This window comes from Dipteris shenzhenensis, chromosome 23, assembly GCF_047967505.1.
Source record: "Dipteris shenzhenensis isolate YYH24624 ecotype China chromosome 23, Dip_SZ_1.0, whole genome shotgun sequence".
Classification (NCBI taxonomy): Eukaryota; Viridiplantae; Streptophyta; class Polypodiopsida; order Gleicheniales; family Dipteridaceae; genus Dipteris; species Dipteris shenzhenensis.
The window spans coordinates 40,119,402-40,142,042 of record NC_141618.1 but is presented as its reverse complement, the minus strand read 5'-3'; the positions used below and the strand labels follow the sequence as shown (position 1 = coordinate 40,142,042).

Below are 22,641 nucleotides of genomic sequence, written 5' to 3'. Positions count from 1 at the left end.
GAAAGTCTATGCATGTTTTGTAGACTTTCGAAAGGCCTTCGACACAATACCACGATTTTGCTGATCAGGCGAATTCAAGAGGTGGAGATCCCAGGAGACATGATATGGGGCGTGATGAGCCTATAGGAGTCAGTTAGAGGGAGAGTACGTGATCGTGGAGGCTTGTCAGATTGGATTGAGAGAACAATAGGGGTCGAGCAAGGATGCCCTCTCTCACTTACATTATTTGGGCTTTACATTTGATGAGATCACGACCTTCATGGAAGTCTGGGGGGCAAGGGATCACAGTTGGCTGATGATACAGATATTACTGTATGCAGATGACATAGTCCTCCTATCTTCCTTAGCAGTAGGCCTACAATGGCACCTAGAGGCCCTAGAGATGTTTTACATAGAGAGAGACTTGAAAATCAACCTTGGAAAGACCAAGGTTATGATCTTCAACACCTCATGAGTAGTATTTCATCGACAGAACTTCACTTATCGAGGGAAGCCCGTGGAGATTGTACAGTCGTACACGTACCTAGTGGTAGTCTTTGTGTTAGGGGCATCTAAGCTGTACTGAAAGGGGGGAGACAGTCCATCTAGATGCCCTAGCTGCGAAACCATTTGGATATGCGTGCATACCAAGCCATGCTAACCTTGCTTTCAGCTAGTCGTAGAGACAACTCTAGTGCCAATCTCGGTAATCTCCCTCTAGGTAAGGCCCAGACCCTGTGGAGGTAAGTGACCGTCTGGAAAATGGCATCAACGTGGAGTGGTGTCAAGAGCCATAGCTCCCTATCCTCGTGTAAGTCACGCCCTTGGGTGGGTCATCGTAAGGGTTGGACCTCATATGATCCTACGGGAGGAGAGCAACCGTATTATACGGTTAGACCTACTCTAGCTTCATATGTCACAGGCTTGGGAGGGGGATCAAGAGTTCCCCACCAAGATTCGGTTCTACCGTGATCACTTCCTGAGAGTATCAGTGGATGGAGTGATTATTAGACCCCAATACTTGGAGGAAAGATGAGCCTCACATGCTTTGAGGATCGCCATTGGACAGATGTGGGTCTTGTCCCATTAGAGGCAGGCAGAGCCACAGGTACACTAGAGAGCAACGGTGGATCTGTACACTATGCACTTTGGAGGAGGTGGAGATAGAGGATCACTTCTTGCGTACTTGCCTTGCATATTATGAGATCCGAGGAGGATATAATTGCTTATTCCAGGAGGGATGCAGGGTTGAGCCTCTCTCCCAGCTGATTCACTTCTTGGAGCAAGTTTGCTGTGGTATCTATTTGATGGAGATGCGATGGCATAGAGAGACCATGTTGTGCCATGTTAGAGAGTAGGAGGAGACAACGATAGATGAGGTTGAGCTAGATCGAGCCTAACGACATGTCACAAACTTCTACACATTTGTGTCTGCTTGTGGATATAGCGGAGTGGAGGATGAAGACATAGATGATGTGAGGGCTGTAGGGTAGTGGGAGAGAAAAGATGCATCATGGCAAGAGGGAGTGAGAACACAAATGAGCCAAAGAGTGTGTGTTCTATTGATTTGAGAGGGAAGCCTCTCTTTTGTAGAATTAGAGAGAGGGTGGCCTAAATCATAGGCACCTCTCCTACATCAAAGGAGATAAATCCTCCATCATAGGGACTCCTACATCATAGGCAGCTCCCCAAGTGTGGGCCTTGCATTACATCATCACCTGTGTCATGGTCCATAGCACTAAGTGTGCTTCTCTACACACACACACACACACACAATCATACGATTGCTACTAGAGCAAGCCCTTGATCACACATATCCCAACAAGGGCTGAGTGGGTCGGTGGGATGAGGCAACGACAAGGAGAGACACAGCCAAGATGTAGGTGCCACACATGATCCAAAGATGGACTAGGGCACATACGATGGAGGTTAAGCTCATCACAATTGTACTTGGGGGGGATCGTCCGATTAGAGGTGTCACTATTGACATGTAGAGATCACGGAGACCATGCCTCCTATCGCCAATAGAGACGAGGTGGCATATAAATATACCAGATATTTTCGCAGCTCATAGAAGAACCACCCTGGCACGAGACTATGTTTCTTGACTTTGAGTATGAGTACTAGGTTTGATTTTGTATTTTAGCATAGTACTTTGCAAAGGCCCTTAGCGAATCCTTTGCTTCCGCCCACAACGGCTTGTATGGGTTATCTTTGTGATTGCACTTTGTCTCATAGCTTATAGGATTGTGAGGCCTCTCAAGGATAGTAATACAATTTGGTTTCTTTCTCTCTCTCTCTCATACACAACCTAGTTAGCACCTACTAAACTTTCTGTGAGACTCAGCTTCTATAGGATTGTTGCTTACGGATCTTAGGGGGGTCAATCAAACCACTAGGCTACACCCTGCTTCACCTACAACATGCATGCACTGAAGATATTGATCGAGCAGAGGGCGTCCTATGTGATAGATAGATCTACATTTTATGTGATATGTAGAGGATCATGATGCTTTCAAATGCCCTTTATACCATGAGATTTGTGGACGGCATAACTGTTTTTCCAACATTGAGAGAGTTCTTGGCATATCTAGATTAGTCGCGTGTGGCTATTTTCCTTCTCGAGGCTCAGACAAAGGTCAGCTCAAATGAGCATAGAGGAGAGCTCATGAGGGAGGACAAGAATTGGCCGAGCCTAGTCAGAGCACGCTCATGGATTTTTTCTCTGATGACCTGAGCTAGGGACATCAAGATATTAGATGTAGGAGAGAGTCAAAGGACACGATTCGATAGACCCGACTCCTGGTGGATACTCACATGAGGATTGCAGACATATCCTCTCTCTTCGGCATGGGGAGACAGACCACTTGAGTGAGGATAGCACTTGTCAGACGGCTCACCACGTTGTGAAGACTATAGAGGAGAGGAGGAAAAGATTTGGACAGGCTGGGCAATTTGAGTGTTCTATCACTGAGCCATAGTTTGATGAGCTCCTCTTGTCTCTCCTCAGCCAGCCTGTGGAGTTATTTCCATAAACACATACACTGGTCTAGCCCTTAGATGGACAATTGATTGATTGTTGATGGACAGGCAGGGGATTCTCCTTGGTGTTTGCTTTCTTCTTTTGGGATTCTCTTGCAGCAGTGATATTGAGGTGTATTCTTTTTTCTCCCTTGTCACAGACATTGGCCTTATGTAGAAATGCCTATTTTAGTGGCCCCACCCTTAGGTTTCATTGTGTCAGTTTTTTTTTGGTGCCTCATAGTCCCTTTTGGTTTTTCATAGATGTTAATAAGCTTTTTATCTTTCTTTCTTTCTCTTCAGATTATTGGTGTAGGTCGTTGCATCCTATGCATATATAGGAGTACTTTTTTCTGGCCCGCGGTCTTCATGATGAGACTAGTGATGCAAGCCCACCTAAGCAGGGGGTACGTCGTAGGGGGTACGTCGTGCTTGCTAGGCTTGAGCGATAGTTTTTTAACTCTTACTTCTAGGATCTATAGACCAAGTATCTTCTCTTTAGACTTTGATTCCTTGGTCCACCCAACGGGCATGTATGGTAGCCCATGTTGGGAGCTTGGTCTATCAAAGGTGGATTGAGCTCCATTAGAAAGAAGAAAGAAAGAAATTCTATTAGAGTCTTTGGAAGACCAAAAAGGGTCTATGAGACTAAAAGAAGCTGATACGATGAATTGATGGATGGAGCCACTAAACGGGCATCAACACCTAGGATGCATACGAATTCAAAAATCCATAATCTTGCCCATAACAGCATAAGTATATAAAAGGGAAAAGACTCTCTGAGTGGAAGTTGGCGAGAGTGCCAATACTAGGAGGGGGTGTCGATGTGTGAGGATGCTGTAGGGGCAAAAATCCTGTAATAGTGCGTTGGCGGCTGGCAGCATGTATAGCCTGCTGGGATCTCCCGGCTGTAGCCTAGTGGCGATCAAGTGCCACGGTCACTCATCTGGGTCGTGCGTTTGGTCTATTAAGCATGGAGGTAAGGTCCCCTATCATGATCTGTGCCTCAGTGCGCTGGTGAGTTTGGCGTGTCTCTAGCTCTAGCTCGGGTCCCCGTGGTTGCCACCTCTGTGAGTTGTCTGGTTGAAAAACTAAGTGATCATACTCTGGGTGGCGTTTAGGTGTGTGCCGTGAGAATCTATCCTATGTGCTTTGAGCAATCAGTCCCTTTGCTGTATGGCCTCATGAGTGAAAGCTGCCAAGCATCTCTGGTCTGGGTAGGATAGAAAGCTAGGTAGGGGGCGAAACCGCCTCTGAAAAGGCAGTGATACCGACCTCTGATCTCATCGTACACCGGGCAATTGAAGGTGAAATGCTCACTTGATCTCTCAGGAATTGCATAGGATTTAGATGCGTCCCTCTCTAGGTATGCCCTCGGCTTGACCACTCTCTATACATAGGCAGTGTGGTGAGACTTGGAATTGCCTAATCGTGATCCTCATGGAATGAGGAGGTAGATCCGCATGTATCTTGGTGGGTCGATGAAGCCCTCTACCAAAATCCATAGGCTATGGTCTCTGTAGAAGCTAAGCTTCACAGGGATCTCCCGAGGTGCTAACCAAGTCCTGAATGTGTGTAACTGTAGGAGATCATCTCGGATAACCTGGTCCACCTCGTGGCATGTGAGTAGGCCTCAACACTATATCACCCTCTGCGGCCAGTATCATGGAGGAGCATAAAGCGAGCCACGGTAACCTACATCGCCATGGGGTGCAAGACCCATACTGTCGAATGCAGAAGAGATATGTGATGACCTGGAATTCTGCATTGAGCTGTAGTGGGGTTGCACCGAATTGAGTTAGAACTATCTAATGTGGGGTAGAAGGCTTATTGCGGAAAGCATGAGAACTTGAAGTCTCGCCACTCGAGCCCACTCCATCTCTGATAGATCAGGCCCCCAACAAAGGCTGCCGTACACCACTCGAGCCCACTCCGTCTCTGATAGATTAGATCCCCAATAAGCATTGCCGTACATACATGCGGGTCGGACCAACTAGTCGAAGAGAAGAGACTTGGTTTGAGGGTCCTGGAAGTCAGAGTGATAGCACTGTCACTTGAATCCGGCCACCGTAGTGTACCCCTTGCTCAGTCAGGCCTGTGTCTACATCCACTGTTGGGCGCTGATGACATCGTTGGGGATGTCATAGTAGCTAGTCCGTGCCAGGCGTGATGGAGTTTATGAGCGACTGTGATGAGATTGAAATTGCACAGTGTGATGTGTTTTTAGTGGATGAGTTTGGGCATGTTCTTGGATTCATCTAGATATATATTTAATATTCATGTGTGTTTGTATTTGTCTTGGGTGCAGATGCCCACTTAGTGGATCCACCCATTCCCTATTGTATTTGTTTTCTTGGTCTCATAGACCCTTCGGTCTTTCAAAGACTTTATTAAACTTTCTTTCTTTCTTCCTTTCTGTATCATATATTAGCTATATTAGCTGGGTTTTTGCTGTCCCATAGACCTCTCTCTCTTTCTCTCTTTCTCTCTCTCCCCTTTTTCTTTCAAAATTTGTTTCAATTGTACATTTTTTGCAAGCACTGGGTTCACCTTAGAGATTCCAAGATCTTTCAAAACGTAGAAAGTAACTTATGAGAACCTGTTTCCCTTTCAATCTTTGCTTTAGAAAGCAATTTGTTCACCTCAGAGACTCCAAAACCTAGATGGTAGCCTATGCTTGGATATTGATGAGGGCTTAAGTTTAGCTTTGGTTTATAGGTGGTTTCTTTTTTAATTTCTCTTTTTAGTTTCACTTTTGCACTTCTTTGAAGAGGGACACACTTTCTCACTCTCTTTGTCTCTCTCTCCCCTCCCCTTCGTACCTTCAGTTTTTTAAAAATTCTCTCTTTGTAAGACTGGATATATTGAATATGTTACTCTGGATTCCAGGTACTTGGAGGTAAATATGAACTCTGCAGTTGTCGTTTGGCCTTTGTTTAACAGCCTGCAAGCTTTTTGGCCAGGTTTGCAGGTAATTGTCCCTTTTTGCATTTTTCTTTTGTTTTATACACATTTCTGGAAGTTTTTCGTAGGTTTGTAGCTATCAGCATGTTTTGCATTCAGGTGGGAAAACAATATATGGTTTGACAGACTTGTGAGATGTGTTAGCAAGCAGACACTAGATTGCTATTCTTAGTTAAGTTGAAGTTTATGCTGATAATACGGTGTCCTCTTTATAATTTATGCATTCTGGTTTGAGAAAGGATTCACATTGCTAGATGGACCAGGGCATTAAGATTTGCAAGAGCTTTCCAGTAGGAAAGCAGTAGGTTGCAACAAACCTTGAGATGACACAGATTTTGATCTCACAGCGGAAGTAAGTTACAACAACCCTTCAGATGACATGTGTTTTGATCTCACAGGGGAACCTTGTTCTAGCAGTAAGTTGCAACCTTGAGGTGGCGTGTGTTTTGATCTCACAATGGAACCTTGCTCGAGCCTTATAAAAGGCCTTTGTCTTGAAATTTATGTTTTTTAGGCTCTCTAAGTAAGGGCTCTTTGTTCCTTCACATGTGTCTTGACCACAGAGTGGGCTTCTTAAAAACGAATTGCCATGCCTTCTCCCTTTTTTTCCCTTTTTTATTGTTGGGGGGATTTGGGGGGGGGTTGGGGGTCGGTGGAATTGGATAATACCATCAGGGATAATGAATTAACTATAGCTCTTCTTGTGTTATCAACGTTTAGGGCCCTAGTATATTAGTGGTGTTCATATAGAATTCGACTCCCATCAAGCTTAATGTCTCTAGGGTATCCTATAGCTAGTTTGGTAATACATTTCTTGCACCATACATGCGACATGTCTCTCGTATTAGTCTAGAATTCAGGGTGTCCTACAAGACCCCCGATTTTTCGATTTGTAGTGAATGCAATGCATTTTAGGCTTCTTAATCTTTCTCCAATTGTTTCGCTCTGCTCCGGAAACTTCACGAGTTATATTAGAGTTCCCCTTCTAAAATAGTCCTACATGAGCGCCTTGAGAAGAGAACAGCGTGTGTGCAAAGCTCTATTGCAGGAACTTACTCCAAAAAAAGAGGATCACAACTCCTTTATAGGGGTCCCATAGCACTCCACATGGCTTTAGCAGGCCAAACAACCCTTTTCATAGCTGCATCGCAGGAGCTTACTCCAAACAAGAGGATCACAACTCCTTTATACGGGTCCCACAGTGCTCCACAGGGCTTTAGCAGGCCAAACAGCTCTTTTTGTAGCACCTGCCATCCAAAACATCCCATACTGCTTTCGTATGGTTGTGCGAACAGGCATGACTAGTCATGTAGGCTCTATGGGAAGTGGGGCTTCAAAATACAGTTGTGCAATGTATAGACTGTTTTGTGTTAGAGTACAGATTTCATGTGTGTGGTTGAGTTGGGATTTTGTATCCTTTGAAGCAAAAGGTTTGCCAAGATTTAGCCTTTTTTCGTTTGAGAGACATTGCTACAGAACATACATTGGGATTTTCATCACATGCGTGAATCTTGGCATTGGTGAGGCACATCATATGAGCATCTTCTACGACGTAGTGCGACTATGCAAAGAAGGTATATGCTGTGCTTTAGTAGCAAACGCAACATTTGGTACTCATGTTGCTTTGAAAGATCCCTTGTTTCCATCTAAATGCTCTACATCCAAGAACTTGCTAGGATCTCTAGATAGGCTAGCCAGCTCGAATCAGCTAGGAGCACAGGTTAGATGTACCAAGTGTAGAAAGACTTCTCAAAACCTCCTGATCAAATCAAAACAATTGAATGGTGAGTGACCTCTGTGATCTAGCTACAGTTACTAAGGCCAAACTTGCAGTTTGCTTTGATATCCATAGTGCAACCATTAAACATAGCATCAACTTAAAATTCATGCAACATTATTCTAGGTCTTATTGGAGAACTAGCAGTATCAGCATTACTGTTGTGGTTCTTACTCTTTCTCTTCGCATTGTGCTAGGGTCATATCACACTGCTAGTCTTCCATGTACTACTAACTAATAGACATTTACTAAGGCTGAACTTGCAGTTTGCTTTGAGATCCATAGTGCAACCATTCAGCAGAGCATCAACTTAAAATTCATGCAACCTTATTCTTGGTCCAATTGGAGAACTAGCAGTAACAGCATTACTGTTGTGGTCCTTACTCTTTCTCTTCATATTGTGTGAGGGTCATATCACAGTGCTAGTCTTCTATGTGCTACTAACTAATAGACACTTTGTGGTATTGTCCATTGCGATAGACTTCAGAGTGAGATCATATGGCAGGTTTTCAGTAGAGTTACTTCATACCCTAGGCGAATTGCTCACAATTGAACATCATCTACTTACATTCACATGTGTTAGCGTGCATGTGTACATGTGCCTGTCATGTGTGCATGAGAAAGATGAATTTGTAGATATCAAACTTGCATGCATGTGTGTTAGCATGCATTCATACGTGCGCCCATCACGTGTGCATGAGAAAGATGAATTTGTAGATACCCGTTTGGTGGCTGAACCACAATCCTTAGTCAGGCAAAGGGCATGCTCCTTGTAAAATGACATCTTTATGGCATGTGGTTGCATTGGGGATGTCCAAGAATGCTGAATATATGCCTGAAACAAGTTGTCCTCCATGACCTGATGAACCTCACATTACGTCAAGCATAGAGTGGTGCTTTCAAAGAGTATTTGACATGGTGGGAGATGGTCAGTAGGCATGCCTTGGGAATGAAACCATGTAGTGGCATGTAAGTACCGACATGCCCTATGTCCATCCAAGCTGCATGGAGAGAGGTGATGATGACGATGATATATTATCATCCATGATAGGCTAGCTATGGCCTATGGGACTGTACAAGTTGGTACATCAATTAGGGACTGAGTGTCCATTCAAAACTTCAGCTAAGTACCAAATTCCTTATCTAATGAGGAACGGTAAATGTGGGATTAACCATGCAAGGGTGTGTTGTGAGGTGTGCTAATTGTGTTGGTGAGGTGAGGTGGTCCTATTTGTTTAGAACCTTAGCGATGAAGGCGGCCGACATTGTCGTTCATCCCAACAACTGCCAAAGGAAAAGTGTAATGGAAGAGCTATCAAAATAGAGTTGTGGGAATGTGCTTGTGGGCGGCATGGATGTAGCATACACTGCTCATCCTAGATTGGCCTAGAATCCAACCAGAGTCACAACATATGCAGGTGCGGTTGGTGTTGGAAAAAGGGCATCCCGTGGTCTGCCAACATCTTCTCTCACTGCATAATTGGGATCTAGTGTGAATGGTAGCGATTAGCCATGGCCAAAAACACGACAATGATTGGGGGCTGATGGACTTCCTAGACCTTTTATGCCAAACCAAAGGATTACACGTCAACGTAGGGAAAACAAAAGTTATGCTGGTCAAAACTCTAGACATATCCCACCAAGGGTCATCTACCAAGGCCAGCTCCTTGATGCAATGTAGTGAGAGAAATTTTGAGCATTTGGTGTTGGAACCTTGAGAAACATCTTTTTAATGCTTCAATGATTCCAGTCATTTTATACATAGTCAAGATTTAGGGAGGTAGTCCCTTTGCCTCCGGGCAGAATGAGATTGAGAAAATCCAAAAATAGTCTCTCAAGCTTCCTAGGAGCCAAGTAATCCACTGCTTCTTCCATCTTGCTGCTAGAGATGAGTGCCATTCCCCTAGATCTCCTTGGATTGGAGAGAATCACATAGCACCTAGCTACCAAACGACCACATCTTGTTCATCGAAAGGGAAGTGAGCACCCGTTTCGAAAAGACACATTAGAGCAAGTTCCTCCAATCTAGTTGGATAATGGTGTAAGGAGATGGTTCCACTGCTAGGAGGTAGATATCCTCATCATGGACCTACGACAGACCCGTGGGTCATTGAGGCTTTTCTCCATAGGCGTAGCATTTAGACATGGGACCGGGTAGAGCACCTCAACAAATTTATAAACTACTCTCAGTAGCTCTATTCGCACTTCAAGGGAACCTTCATAGCGGCTAAGGAGAAATGCATACAATCCTACCTACTAGAGACAGGGAGAGAGAGAAAGAAAGAAAGAAATAAAGTTTATTAAAGTCTTCGGAAGACCGATGGGTCTATGAGACTGTGAAAATCCTGGTACAAATGAGCTGTGGTAGTGGAGCTACTAAATGAGCATCCACACCAATGCAAAATGCAAAAATGCAGAATGGTAGTACTAAGTCCTAAGTACAACATAGTCATGTCAATGGTCCACTATAAATCAATCTTAGCATCATCATCAACATCCTCATCATCATCAGCAGCAGGACATAAGGGTGGATGAGGCAATGGGGGCATGAAATCGCCAATAGAGTACTGTCGGCCACTCAAAGGTGCATTCCAGGCACGTCTCCTGGTCGTAGCTCTACGTCTAACTAGGGCTACTGTGACCCCCGTCGGTCGGGCTCCGATTCTAAACAGGGAGGGGATGTCCCCAAGTGTGATCTGTGTGTCGATCCGCTATCGTCTGAGCTGTCGGGTCATAGGCTCCAGGTCACGGTCACGTCGAGGCCTCATCTCATGGAGGTCCATGGGATTTGGCTGAAAGAACTCTGTGATAGAGCTCTGAGAGGGATCAGCCAAGGAAAAAGTCTGCTCCTGTCTCCGTGCTCGGAGTATCCTCTCGCGGTGTCTGCGTACCTCATAAATGAATCCTGCCAAATACCGCTGGTCTAGGTAGGAGAGGAATCTGACCAAAATCCCATAGCTATCCTGAAGAGGCAGTAGAAGTGCCCTCGGAACTCATAGTAAACATGACATCGCAAGATGAAGTGCTCCTCTGTCTCAACCTCTTGCATGTCACACAATGTGCATATGCGCCTCTCCCTGGGTAGTCGCTCTGCTCTGCTGCTCTTGATACGAAGTCTGTGTGAAGAGACCCGGAACTGCCCAAGAGAGATCCTCAGTGAGTGGGGTAAGTAGATCTGCGTGTATCCTGGTAGGTCAATGAAACCCTCTGCTGTGATATGTAAGAAGTGATCTCTGTAGAAGCTAAGCTTCGCTGGGATTTCACTCGGTCCTAACCAGGTTCGAAATATGTGTAGCTGTAATAGATCCTCACAGATAACCTGGTTGACCTCGTGTGATAGGAGGGGAGAAAACGGAGCATCCATGCTGTACTAGAAGGGAGGTAGTCTATCCATGTGGAGCCCCAGTCGCTCAAACCATCTCTCTGTGCGTGCATACCAGCACCTCTAGTCCCCACCTACTGCAAGTGCCATAGAAGAGGACAGAGCTAGCCATGGTAACCTGCTATGCCCAAAGGTGTAATCCCCATACTCCCTGACTCGGTATAGATACGTGATGACTTGAAATGCAGCATCTAGCTGTAAGGGGGGTGACCCAAACTCAGCTTGAATGATTCGGTGAGGAACGGATGGCTTACCACGGATCATCCATGATAACATGAGAACCTGTAGCCACTCCACACGGGCCCACTCTATATCCGACAAGTCTAGCTCCCAACATGGACTGTCGTACATCCCCGCTGGGCGGACCAAGGAGTGAAAAAGCAACCCCTTGGTCCATGGATCCTGAAAGTGCAAGCGGAAGGAGTGCCTCTCTAGTCTGGCCAATGAAGCATATCCTCTGCTCAAGCGTGCATGCATCGCGGGTCTCATAGTGAAGATGGGTCCGGAAAAGACAACCCCAAGATAGGTGTATGATGAAACTCTCTCAACAGGTGACCCATTGAATGTGAACTGCTCCTGGCGCATGATGGCTTGAGATGTATTGAAGATGATGACCTTGGTTTTACCCAGGTTGACCTTCAAATCATGAGACCTACAAAAGGACTGTAGTGCATCAAGGTGTCTCTGGAGCCCCTCTGCTGAGGAAGATAAGAGAGCCACGTCATCTGCATAAAGCAATATCTGGATCAGCGTGCCCGCAAGAGAGCAACCTACCCCCCTTTGTGTGTGCATCACTGTCTCAAGCTCGTCAATGTAGAGGCTAAACAAGGTAGGCGATAATGGCACCCTTGTTTGATCCCGATAATGCTTGTGATCTCGTCTGTCCACCTAGATCCTGCTCGGACTCTGCTTGAAACTCTCTCATAAAGTGCCATGACAGCCCAGATGATCTCCTGGTCATAACCCAAGTCCTATAGACACCGTATGAGGCGGGCTTTCATAACCATGTCAAATGCCTTGCAGAAATCCACAAAGCTTGATGTGAGAATGTGGTCCATGGTTCCATGATCACGCCGAAATCTGTCGTGTCGTGCTACTCAAGTCCTCGACACTCCGCAAATCTGCTGATCTCGGAATCAAGTACTGATGCATAAACCTTGGACATGACTTGTCCAATCATAATGGTCCTGTAGTTCTCCGGGCTCATGGGATCCCCTGCCTTGTGGATGGGTGAGATAGTGTTAATGGTTCAGGTGCATGGAAACCCCAAACAAATAGCTTTATTAAAGAGCTTTGCTAAGATCGGGTCTAGGAGGTTAATCCCATATGCAATGAACTTAGTGCATAGCCCCTCATAATCCTTCGCTCGGCCAATATGAAGTTTCATTACGGCATCCTTCAGTCCCCGCCCCCCCCCCCCCCAGTGAAGAGGGTGCAAGATGTGGGTCGTAGCATATGTGAGAGGTTAGGGACTGGCTGATTTGGGATGTCATAAAGTGTGTGTGCATAATCAACTAGACCTGAGTGTCAGTGAGTGGTGAGGGGGACCGTCCTTCTAGAGATCTCCGCCAAAAATTCCTTAGAGTTGTTACTAAACAAAATGTTTAGTAGCTCCTTCTCATTCCGACGAACGAAGTCTAGTTTCTTTCTGCGTACCAACCTACGGTACTCGCGTAGTGTATCTGGTTTGCTCGGAAGACGATTTTTGGTTTCGAATCTGAGCTGACAGCGTAAAGCCTTACACTCATCTTCATACCATCTATTACAGGGTACAGTCCCAAGAGGTGGTGGGCGGGTGGAGTGGTTGGTGTGAGGGAAAGCGTGAAGGGCAGCCTCGTGTAGTGAGCGGGTGACCAGGGCAGCACAATCATCTAAAAGGGGTATGAAGTCAATATAAGCGAGAAGTATGTATAGACGGCCAGAGTAAGTAGGTGAGTGATCGCAGTCAAAGCGTATATCATGGTAGATGGAGTAAGAACTCGGTGGGGTGGAAGGTGTTATGTGACGTGGAGTAGAGATGCTAGAGAAAAGATAAGTGTAATCAGCCCCTGGAGGGAGAGGTGCTACAGTGAAGTCAGTGATGCAAGATGTGAAGGCAAGGGATCCCATGATGGAATCAACAATGCTGGAGCCTCCCCCATGTGAAAAGCACGTAAAACCACCTGAGGTGGGCAATTTGTCAAGACCATTATAGATAATGAGATCATGCATCCTACCGAGGTCTAATATGGCCTGCCCGTAAGATGTGAATGGACCTCGTCTGTCAGCCGAAACCTGTAGCATACCTGCCTCCTCAAGGTCAATGTCTGGCAGTAGAGTGGAATCATCCTTGAAGTTGAGGAGTGGTACCTGACGGGCGCCTGTCCTCGCGTTGAAGTCCCCCACTAGGAGGACTTCTCCGCGGCTAGAGAAGTCAACAATGGACTGATAAAGAGCATCAAATGGAGATGTCTCATCCTCACCTCGGATATCTCTGGCAAAGTGGGAGGTCTCGGGGGGGAAGTAGCAAACTGCAACAAACAGATCCCGGCTGTCCGTGTGTCGAATCCGATCTAAAGAAACTTGGAATGTGGATCTCTCTGCTCTACTGAAATGGTTCCCAAAAGTGTGGATTTGAAAAGGATTGCAACTCCACCTGACCCTCCAACCCCCCCTGTATCCCTCGTCTCATCTCTGTAGGCAGACTTCCATGTGTATCCGTTGACTACTGGAAGTGGGCGCTTTAGACTCTGTTGTGTCTCTGTATAAAAGACTATGTCGTGACCTGTATAGGATTCCGAGAAGATCTGACCATAAGGTACCATTACAATTCCAAATGGTGCAGGATAGGGTCTCGGATATCTGAGTCTCATAGACCCCGCTCCCCACTGCCCACTTTCCCTCCTTCCGGGCCTGATCCCGCTGCTGCAGTAGCAACCGTCTCTCCTCAACCTGTAGAGGGGTGAGGTCCTCATCCATGGAGATCATTGGCTGATCTCAAAGGACTAACCTTCGTCGTAGAGCTGAAAGTCGTGCCCGAGTGTCATGGAAACGTATGACTAGGGGTTGCTCTCGGTTGGAGTCTCTCCCCACCCGCCATGCCCTCTCTATCCTGTGCTCAGCCACACCTAGAGTAGCGGCCACAGAAGTAGTCGCATTTGCCATCGGTGTAGCCTCAGTGCGTGGAATCTTGCGTACTCTGATGTTGAGAGGCTTACTGGCTCTCTGCTGCTACTCTATGAGGGTAGCCGAAACGGTTACCCTAGCGGGTTCCCGTTTGGCCACATCAACCAATCTGGATGTCTCTCAATAGCATATTGCATGCTCGCAATCTGTGCCTCGACAACCGGGGTACTCCTTGGGATTGTGTGTATGGCTGTGACCTCCTGCCGGAACTGCAAGATATCCAGTCTGAGTCCCTGAATGAGACCAGCCTGCTCCCGAATGGCCTGAGCCTGCTCCTATATGATGCGGCTCTGCTCTTTGTTGAAGCGGGCCTGCTCCTGTGCGAAGCGTGTCAGCTTCATCCCGCGCTCACGGACGCTATGTACCTCCATGATCAAGGTATCCCAGGCCTCTGGTGTATCAGCCCACCCGTGTCCTAGCTGAACCTGTGATGGTTGTGACATGTAAGTGTGGGGATGAGTCCGGAAGCTGGGCGGTGACTGGGTGAACTGGGTGAGGTACGGAGATGACAGTGATGTGCGTGTTCAAATGCTTTCAGTTGTATCTGTTGTTTCCTTTTGTTTTTTGTTGTCGTCTTTCTTGGCTTTATCCGTCTCTTTCTCGGCTTTTCCCATTGCCTTGGACTGATTCATGTCCCCTTGATGCAGGTTTTAGTGTGCGATCGGGAGCGGGAGCACAGAGCTCCCCCCCCATGGCGAGAAGCACACCCAGGATGAGGGAGGCAGGGTAGTCGGAGGTGGATGAGGATGGAAAGGCGAAGAAGGAGCTGAGCTGCAATGTGGAGGGCAGCCGGAGGTGAAAAGGTGGAGAGGTGAAGGAGAGGCGAAGGAGGGCGGGAGGGAGGGGCTTTGAAGAGGTCGGGAGGTGGATGAGAGGCAGTGCAGGAGGCAGGCAGGGGTAGAAGAAGGGGGGGGGGGGCAGTGGGCAGCGCGGGGAGCAGCCCCGGTGGAGGGTAAGGAGCTGCACGGGGTGTGTGTAGAGGGAGAGAGCAGCAAGGGCGGTGGGCTGCGCAGGTGTGGAGTGGGTTGGGGCGGAGAGGGCTGTGCAGGTGTGAAGCGCGGGAGCTGCCTGCAAAGCAGCAAGGGCGGAGAGACTAAGGCGGGAGTGGTGAGCAGGAGCGGAGGGGCGGGGAGCTGCAGGCGGGGCAGCAACGGGCAGGAGCGGAGGAGCGCGGAGCTGCAGGCGGGGCAGCAGCGAAGGGGCGGGCGGAGCAAGAGCGGAGGTGCGGAGCAGGAGCAGGAGTGGAGGGGCGGAGCAGCCTCGGAGAGAGAAAGAAAGAAAGAAAGATATATTAACGTCCGCGGGAGGCCTCGCGGGCCTATGGGACAAAGTACGGAATCAAGTAACTCATACAGACCACTGTGGGCCGGGGCAAAGGGATCATTAAGGCCCTTGCTGAGTACTAAAATGCTATACTAGTACAAAATAGCAAAAAGTAGCAAAATAGCATGAGGGTGGCATGAAAATATGAAGTGCTCAGAGCTAGAGTCCCAAGTGCATGAACCGGTGATAAGGAAAAAAATGGAAAGACAACCAGGAATTATGTACTTCACCACGTCAGATAGGTGAGACTTCATAGGGATCAGCTGCAATGTGGGCTTGTAGATGGTGAGCTTATGAACCAGATTCCAGAGCAAATATCCAGAGCACACAAATAACAAGTCAATCTCCCACACAATCTGACTAGAACACACCCAGATTCTTTGAAAGAGTGGAAAGGCTACACAGCCCGAAACAGACTGAACTCAGAACTGAACTTCCCCCCATAAAATCTCAGAAAACAATCAGCCTCAGAATACTATGAACCCACAGCCCACACTCCTAAGCTTCCATCAAGAACAACAGCTCGTAATTCCCACAAAGCTGCAACAGCGCCTCCTCTTCTCCCTGTCTATCAATATCCAAAAAATCTCCCACAATCAAATCAACCTAAGATCACAACCATGTCAAAGAGACTTCCAATTCCTTTAGGATAGCTTCTCTTCCCTCACAAGGCAGAAGATCAGTGATTGATGAACATCTGCAGCAAGCATCAATTGCCCAGCTCCTTTAGGACAACCATCATCGATGAAGGTCACGATCCATTGCGCCTTAGCCTGCAACTGCTTGGTCCCTCTATCTCTTTGCATACGGAGTTCATGGAGTCTCTGTTGCCCAAAATTCTTCAGCTAGCAGACAACGGTACACAGCTATGCCTTAAGCTGTCCTAATCCATAGATCATCATCAACTAGGCACAAACCCAACGGAAGACACTTCCAGCAATAGCCCTGCTGCCTTCATTTCTCACGGAGAGATTAGCTCACATTTATGGCGTCACCCGCACAGCCATGTAACTTCCTCAATTAAAAAAAACAGAGCCCTTCATATGATCTCAGCCAGACCACGATTCTCTGCATCAGCTCACGTGCAAACGACTGTCCTACCTACGTAGTAGCTATGCTCAGCCAACGAAACAGCTCGCTATCTCTGGAGGTCCTCAACGCCAAGGTCTTCTCAACGCAGACAAGCTCACAAACTCCCTTACGTGAAGATAACTAACAGCAATAGCCCTTTTCTCCCATTCGATCTAAATTCACCACGTAGCCGTAGCCCAGGAGCACCCAAAGCTTATCCTTTCCAAACCTGGAGTCCCTTTTTGCCAAGCATGCAGTTGGAAATCCCCGTCTCATCACGTACGTAGGCCTTTTTCTTCATAGGCACTCAGCCCTTCGCTTATGCACACACACTCTTTCATCTACGGAACCCCCCCCTCCTACAGTGTAGCCCTTCAACCAGTTAGCAGTTGCGCTCCTTCAGCTGCTCTCTCCTCTTCACCCTACGAGCCTCCCACCATCGCAATGGCCTCCAGCCAGCCTGCAACTCCTTCGCAGCCTAGGTCTCCCGCTCTCTCCTGCCAGTTCTCCCTCATCTGCAAGCCCAAGCTCCACGTACGATGCTTGCTCATCGACGAGAAGCTTCCCTCTTCTTTTACGTAGCCACATGCATGAGCAGGATGCCTTCCCAATCAGTTCAGCCACCTCAGCCTAATTTGCCACCTCATCAGTGACATTTTACCACTCTCAAGACATTTCCCCCAAATCACATTAAATGCACATTTTGGACCTTTAGACACACAATTCCCACACACATTAGCATGCACATTAAAGCTTGCATGCTTCCCCATACACACACATGAAAAGCCCCTTGACATGGGCACCAGAACACATCAAGTTCCTGTAACATGCAAATGCACAGACTCAGAAAAAATATTAAAAAAACCTTTCATGACTTGACTTTACATGACCCCAAAAACATTTGCTTGACCACTCACTGGACACCCTTGCTCTGGAAGTCTGGTACAACCACATTGCATTTCATCATTTCCCATGAAGTCCCTGCAAAACATACTTTATTCTCTCAAAAAAAAATACATCAGTCCATCATGCTTGTGAAGGAAAAATCTACAAATGCCAAAAGCCCACACCTATCCTAGATGTGTACAACTATGTGCCTACCCACAGCTATACCCACAGCTATATACAGTGCTCAAAAACTTGATACAGATTTTGTCCTATCATTTTGCCCATCCCCACTCTCATGATTGGTCATACATTGACCTAGATTAATGGGCCAATACTAGAGAGAGAGATCAGCTCATACACAGAATCACATGGACAGTGGGCAATAGAGCAGGCTCGATTCCGAAGACAACATTCCACCCTTGATCACATCTTCACCTTGTGCGCACTGATCGAGGAGGCAAGATAGATATCCAAGAAAGTTTTGTAAACTTTTGGCCAGTGATGACCTTATATGAGTTAGTTAGAGGGAGAGTACGTGCCCCTGGAGGCTCACAGGTGAGTCTGCAGACATTCATGTCTTGCAGATAGAGGGATATAAGATTTGCATTTCTTCAGAGATATCCTCATCCATGAGGTCTTCCGGCTTATCTGGTTTCATCACAGCAGGTCCACAGCCGCCCACACTCATGATCCTATGAAAGTATTTCTTTAATCTGAAGCCATTAACTCTATTCTTATGCTGCTGACCATCCAAATTCTCGAGTTGATATGATCCATTTTTGAATTTCTTCGTCACACGAAAAGGTCCATCCCATTTGGTCACAAATTTCCACTTGAAGGTAGAATCCAGACCACTGTTGTATCTCAAAACTAGATCACCCTCCTTGATTTTCTTATCCCTGAATATCCTGTTTGCTCTCTTCTAATTCTCCTCTTGAACTAAAGCATAATGTTCCACCGCCTTTTGTCCATCTAGTTGTACTTCCTGCAAATCCAATAACCGGTTCTGGAAAGTAGAATTTGAATCCTCGTTTATCTTCATTAAGGAGATCAGCCAAGGAAGCTCTGGTAGAGTTCTCAACCAAGAAGGTAAAAGAGTACTCCTGTAACTCTACTATCGATTTAATCATGCTCCTGGAGATGTTTGTACTATTCAACATATGAGGCAGTAGTGAACATGAGGTGAGAACCACAAAAGGCTTGGACAATAGATAAGACCGAAATCTCCTACAGGCATACAAGAGGCTAGCTAGGACCAATTCAGCCGCTGAATACTTTCTTTCTACTTCAATCTTCACCCTACTGGCATAGTAGATTGGCCTCATGTATCTGGAACCCTCTCCCTGTTGCAATAGAATAGCACCAATAGCATCTGGTCCCACAGACGGATTCACATAAAAAGTCCTGGAATAATCTGGTGGCTTTACACTTGAAATATGAGTCAAGGATTCCTTAACTGCCTCAAACACCTCTTCACTCTCTGCTGTCCATTTCAGAGGCTCAGATTTTACCACCTGCTCAAGGGGATACAAGATCTGAGATAACATATGAATACATCTCGATAGATACTTCACCTTCTGGAGAAAGGTATGCAACTGCTTGGTATTCTCAGGAGAGGACAGCATAACTAAAGGTTTTACTTTACCTGGATCCGGCTCAATCCCATTCTTAGATACAATATGCCCCAATATTTTAATGTTGGTCCGAGCTGACTGAGTTTTCTTAGGATTTAATTGATCACCATTATTATCAATCTCATAGAATACCTGATCCAGCTTTCCACAGTGCTCCCTTCCGTTGTACACATAGATGTCATCAATAAACACTTTACAAAATTTATCCAGGAAGGGTAATAAAATCAGATCTGAATTCTCCTGATAGTGCGAGGGGCCGTTGGTAACTCCAAAAGGCATTTTCCTGTAACAAAAACAGCCCCAGGGGGTAATGAAGGTAGTCTTGATTTGATCTTCCTGGGCTATGGTTATCTGGAAGTACCCTGAATATCCGTCACACAAGCTGTACATTTCATGACCCGCCACTTTATCAAGAATATCATCCAGAAAAGGCAGAGGATAGTGGTTTCTCTTTGTCACTGCATTCAGAGGTTTGTAATCAACACAGACTCTCCATTTGTCTACACCTTTTGGCACTATGACCACAGGACTTATCCAATCTGAATGAACTACAGGATAAATTATTCTTGCCTTGAGAAGCTTATCCACCTCTTCCTTCAGCACATCTCTCTGTTCCGGGCTTAATCTCCTTATTTTCTGAAAAACAGGTTTGGCACCTTCCTTCAGCTCAATCCTCAGAGGCTTCCCTTTAAATCCCTTGATCTCCTTATAAGAAGTGATAAACATTTTGGGGTATTTCTGCAACATCTTTAAATATTCTTCTTTCTCCTCAACATTGAGATCAGGATTCAATGATTGCTCAATCAACAACTGGGTTGATTCTTGAGAACATTTGGGCTGCATTAAATCCTCAATAACCTCAAACCTATCCACTTCTTCCTCACTGAATCCTGTTGCTCCCACAAAATCCACCTGTGATTCCTCATCTACCAAATCCACCAATGCTATTGTTCCTTCATCACTTTCTGAAGTCACCGAACTCTCATCCTCACTGCTGGTTTCACTTCTCTCTTCCTCTTCAGTTGCTGAATTTGGAACTTCAGCCCTGCTTACCATATCAAAATTCAATTTCTTCCCATTCGTATGTACTGAAAAGATTCCTTTCTGCCAATTCTGAATTGCACCTACCTTCCTCAACCACGGCCTTCCAAGAATCAAAGGATAGGCTCCCAACCCTGCAGGCATTACATGACAATCCACTCGACATGAAACACTGAATGCCTCAACCTCCAGACCAGGTACTATCCCTAAAGTCTTCACCTTGGAGTGGTTTGCCATTCTGATGCGATAACTAGAGGAGCGGGATATCTTCAATCTTAATCTTTCCACACAAGCCTGGGTAATCACACTAATCTGTGCACCTCCATCTAGATAGGCCTCTCCAAAACCCTTTCCTTTATGCCAGGCTTCTACAACAGGTAAAAGATCCGGCAACTCTGAGACCGACATCAGCTTCATTGTACCTTTATGAGAATTCTTCTTTGCTGGATTTACAGCCCGCCTCCATTCTTTTTTAAGCTTTGGGCATAGACCAATCATTTGAGCAAATGTAATGTCCGGTTTCCTCGCTGAAAGATCTTCCACCAAATCATAATCTCCTTGCTCCTTCCCCATGGGATAATCTGCAGTTCTGTACTTCCTTCTGGGCTTCCTGCTCTTCTTCTTTTGGTAGGTCATCATCTCCTCAGACTGCTTCCCCTTCTTTGCACTCGGACCAACCTCCTCTTCTCTATCTCTCTTTCCTAATGGCATGACATCTTTAACTTCCTCCAACTCCAGCAAGCCAAATGTAACTGCCTTACCTTTCCCTTTCTCTTCTGCAGTGGCTTTACAGATTCCAGAGGTACTAGGCTGACCTGCATCTTTTACTTCTACACTATGATCATTCACCCTATTATTCAACCATGTTGGCAATGGATAAACATCACCTCCATCATGAGGAGGCTTATCTTAGTGTGTGCTGTAATGTCCCCACTCTCCACAATTAAAGCACTGGACACAAGGTGCAAATGACCCTTGACCTCGTCCTGCCTGCCACGGGCGTGGATTATTTGAAGAAGGCATGCTGCCTCTACCATAACCACCCGATGATCTACCTCTTCTCCTACCATTCATGAAGTTCAAACTCAAACTCTTCATAAGCTCCGACATTTTATGAATATCTTCTTTCATATTCTCCTCCTTCGACTTCAGGCTTGCGTATTTCTGGCTTCACACGAGAGATAATTTCAGGCACATGCTGAACCATTGGCATCTCTTGCATCATTTGTGACAATCTTATCTGCTTCCTCTCCTTCTCTTTTGCTACCCTGAGAGCATCCTCATAAGTGACCAGCTCTTTACACGCAATCTTTATCCTAATCTCGGGCTTCAGACCAGCAACAAATTTATCCTTTTTTATGACTCTGGGAGGAACTTCAGGTAATAAGGCCACCTGCCATTTATTCCACAACACAGTGAACTTACCGACATACTCATCCACTAACTGAGTCGGCTGTTGCTGCAATAAACATAGCTCTCTCCAAATGCCATCAGGATCTCTAACACACACAAACCTGTCCAGGAAAGCTGTCCTCACCTCTGGATAAGTCGGGTTTCTGTGAGCACCCTGATCATCACGCATCCTTGCAAAGAAAGTCTGCAGCCAAGTTCTCGCTTCTCCCAACAGACAAAAGGATAGAATCTGAAGAAGGACTTCTGGAGCATTCCTGTCTTTAATAAGAGCTGTGAACTCCAAGCACTCTAAAAATCTCTCTGGGTCTTCATTGGGCAATCCATGAAATCGAGGAAATTCATGAGCCATCTCTTCTCTTAACTGACTTCTCTCAAACACACTTCCAACCAGAAATACCACCCAACCTCTTCTCTGAAGAAAGCAAAAATAATCACTCTACTGAAAAAAGCTTACCCTGCATTTGACTGGCATTCTTCTTCCTAAGAGCAATCATTTTCAAAGCCTTTTGAACCTTAGCACGGAGGCGTATCACCCGAAGTTCAACATCAAGGCATCTATCTCTCCCGTGTCCACACTCCTTACATAACTCACAATGAACCACTCTCATACGAGGCTTTGTCTTCATAGTTTCAATCCCTAACCACACAAAAATTCAAGCAACATTCCCCAGCCAATTCTTCCGGCCCGTTTTGTCTTGAGTACCCAATCTCAATTCAAAACTCCTCCTGTCCCCAGCAGGATCGCCAAAAAAGATGATAAGGAAAAAAATGGAAAGACAACCAGGAATTATGTACTTCACCACGTCAGATAGGTGAGACTTCATAGGGATCAACTGCAATGTGGGCTCGTAGATGGTGAGCTTATGAACCAGATTCCAGAGCAAATATCCAGAGCACACAAATAACAAGTCAATCTCCCACACAATCTGACTAGAACACACCCAGATTCTTTGAAAGAGTGGAAAGGCTACACCGCCCGAAAC

General features: G+C 46.2%; 1 protein-coding gene across 2 annotated transcripts in view; it reads left to right on the top strand.

Moving 5' to 3' along the window:
- The window catches only part of LOC147887370 (Glycosyl hydrolase family 47 protein), a 200,236-nt gene that overhangs the window by 98,980 nt on the left and 78,615 nt on the right, over positions 1–22,641 (top strand). For both annotated transcript variants that reach the window (XM_087394172.1, XM_087394173.1), the window contains exon 10: positions 5,890–5,971. In XM_087394172.1, coding sequence (XP_087250298.1) covers positions 5,890–5,971 — 82 coding nt within the window. The remainder of the gene's footprint in view (positions 1–5,889; positions 5,972–22,641) is intronic.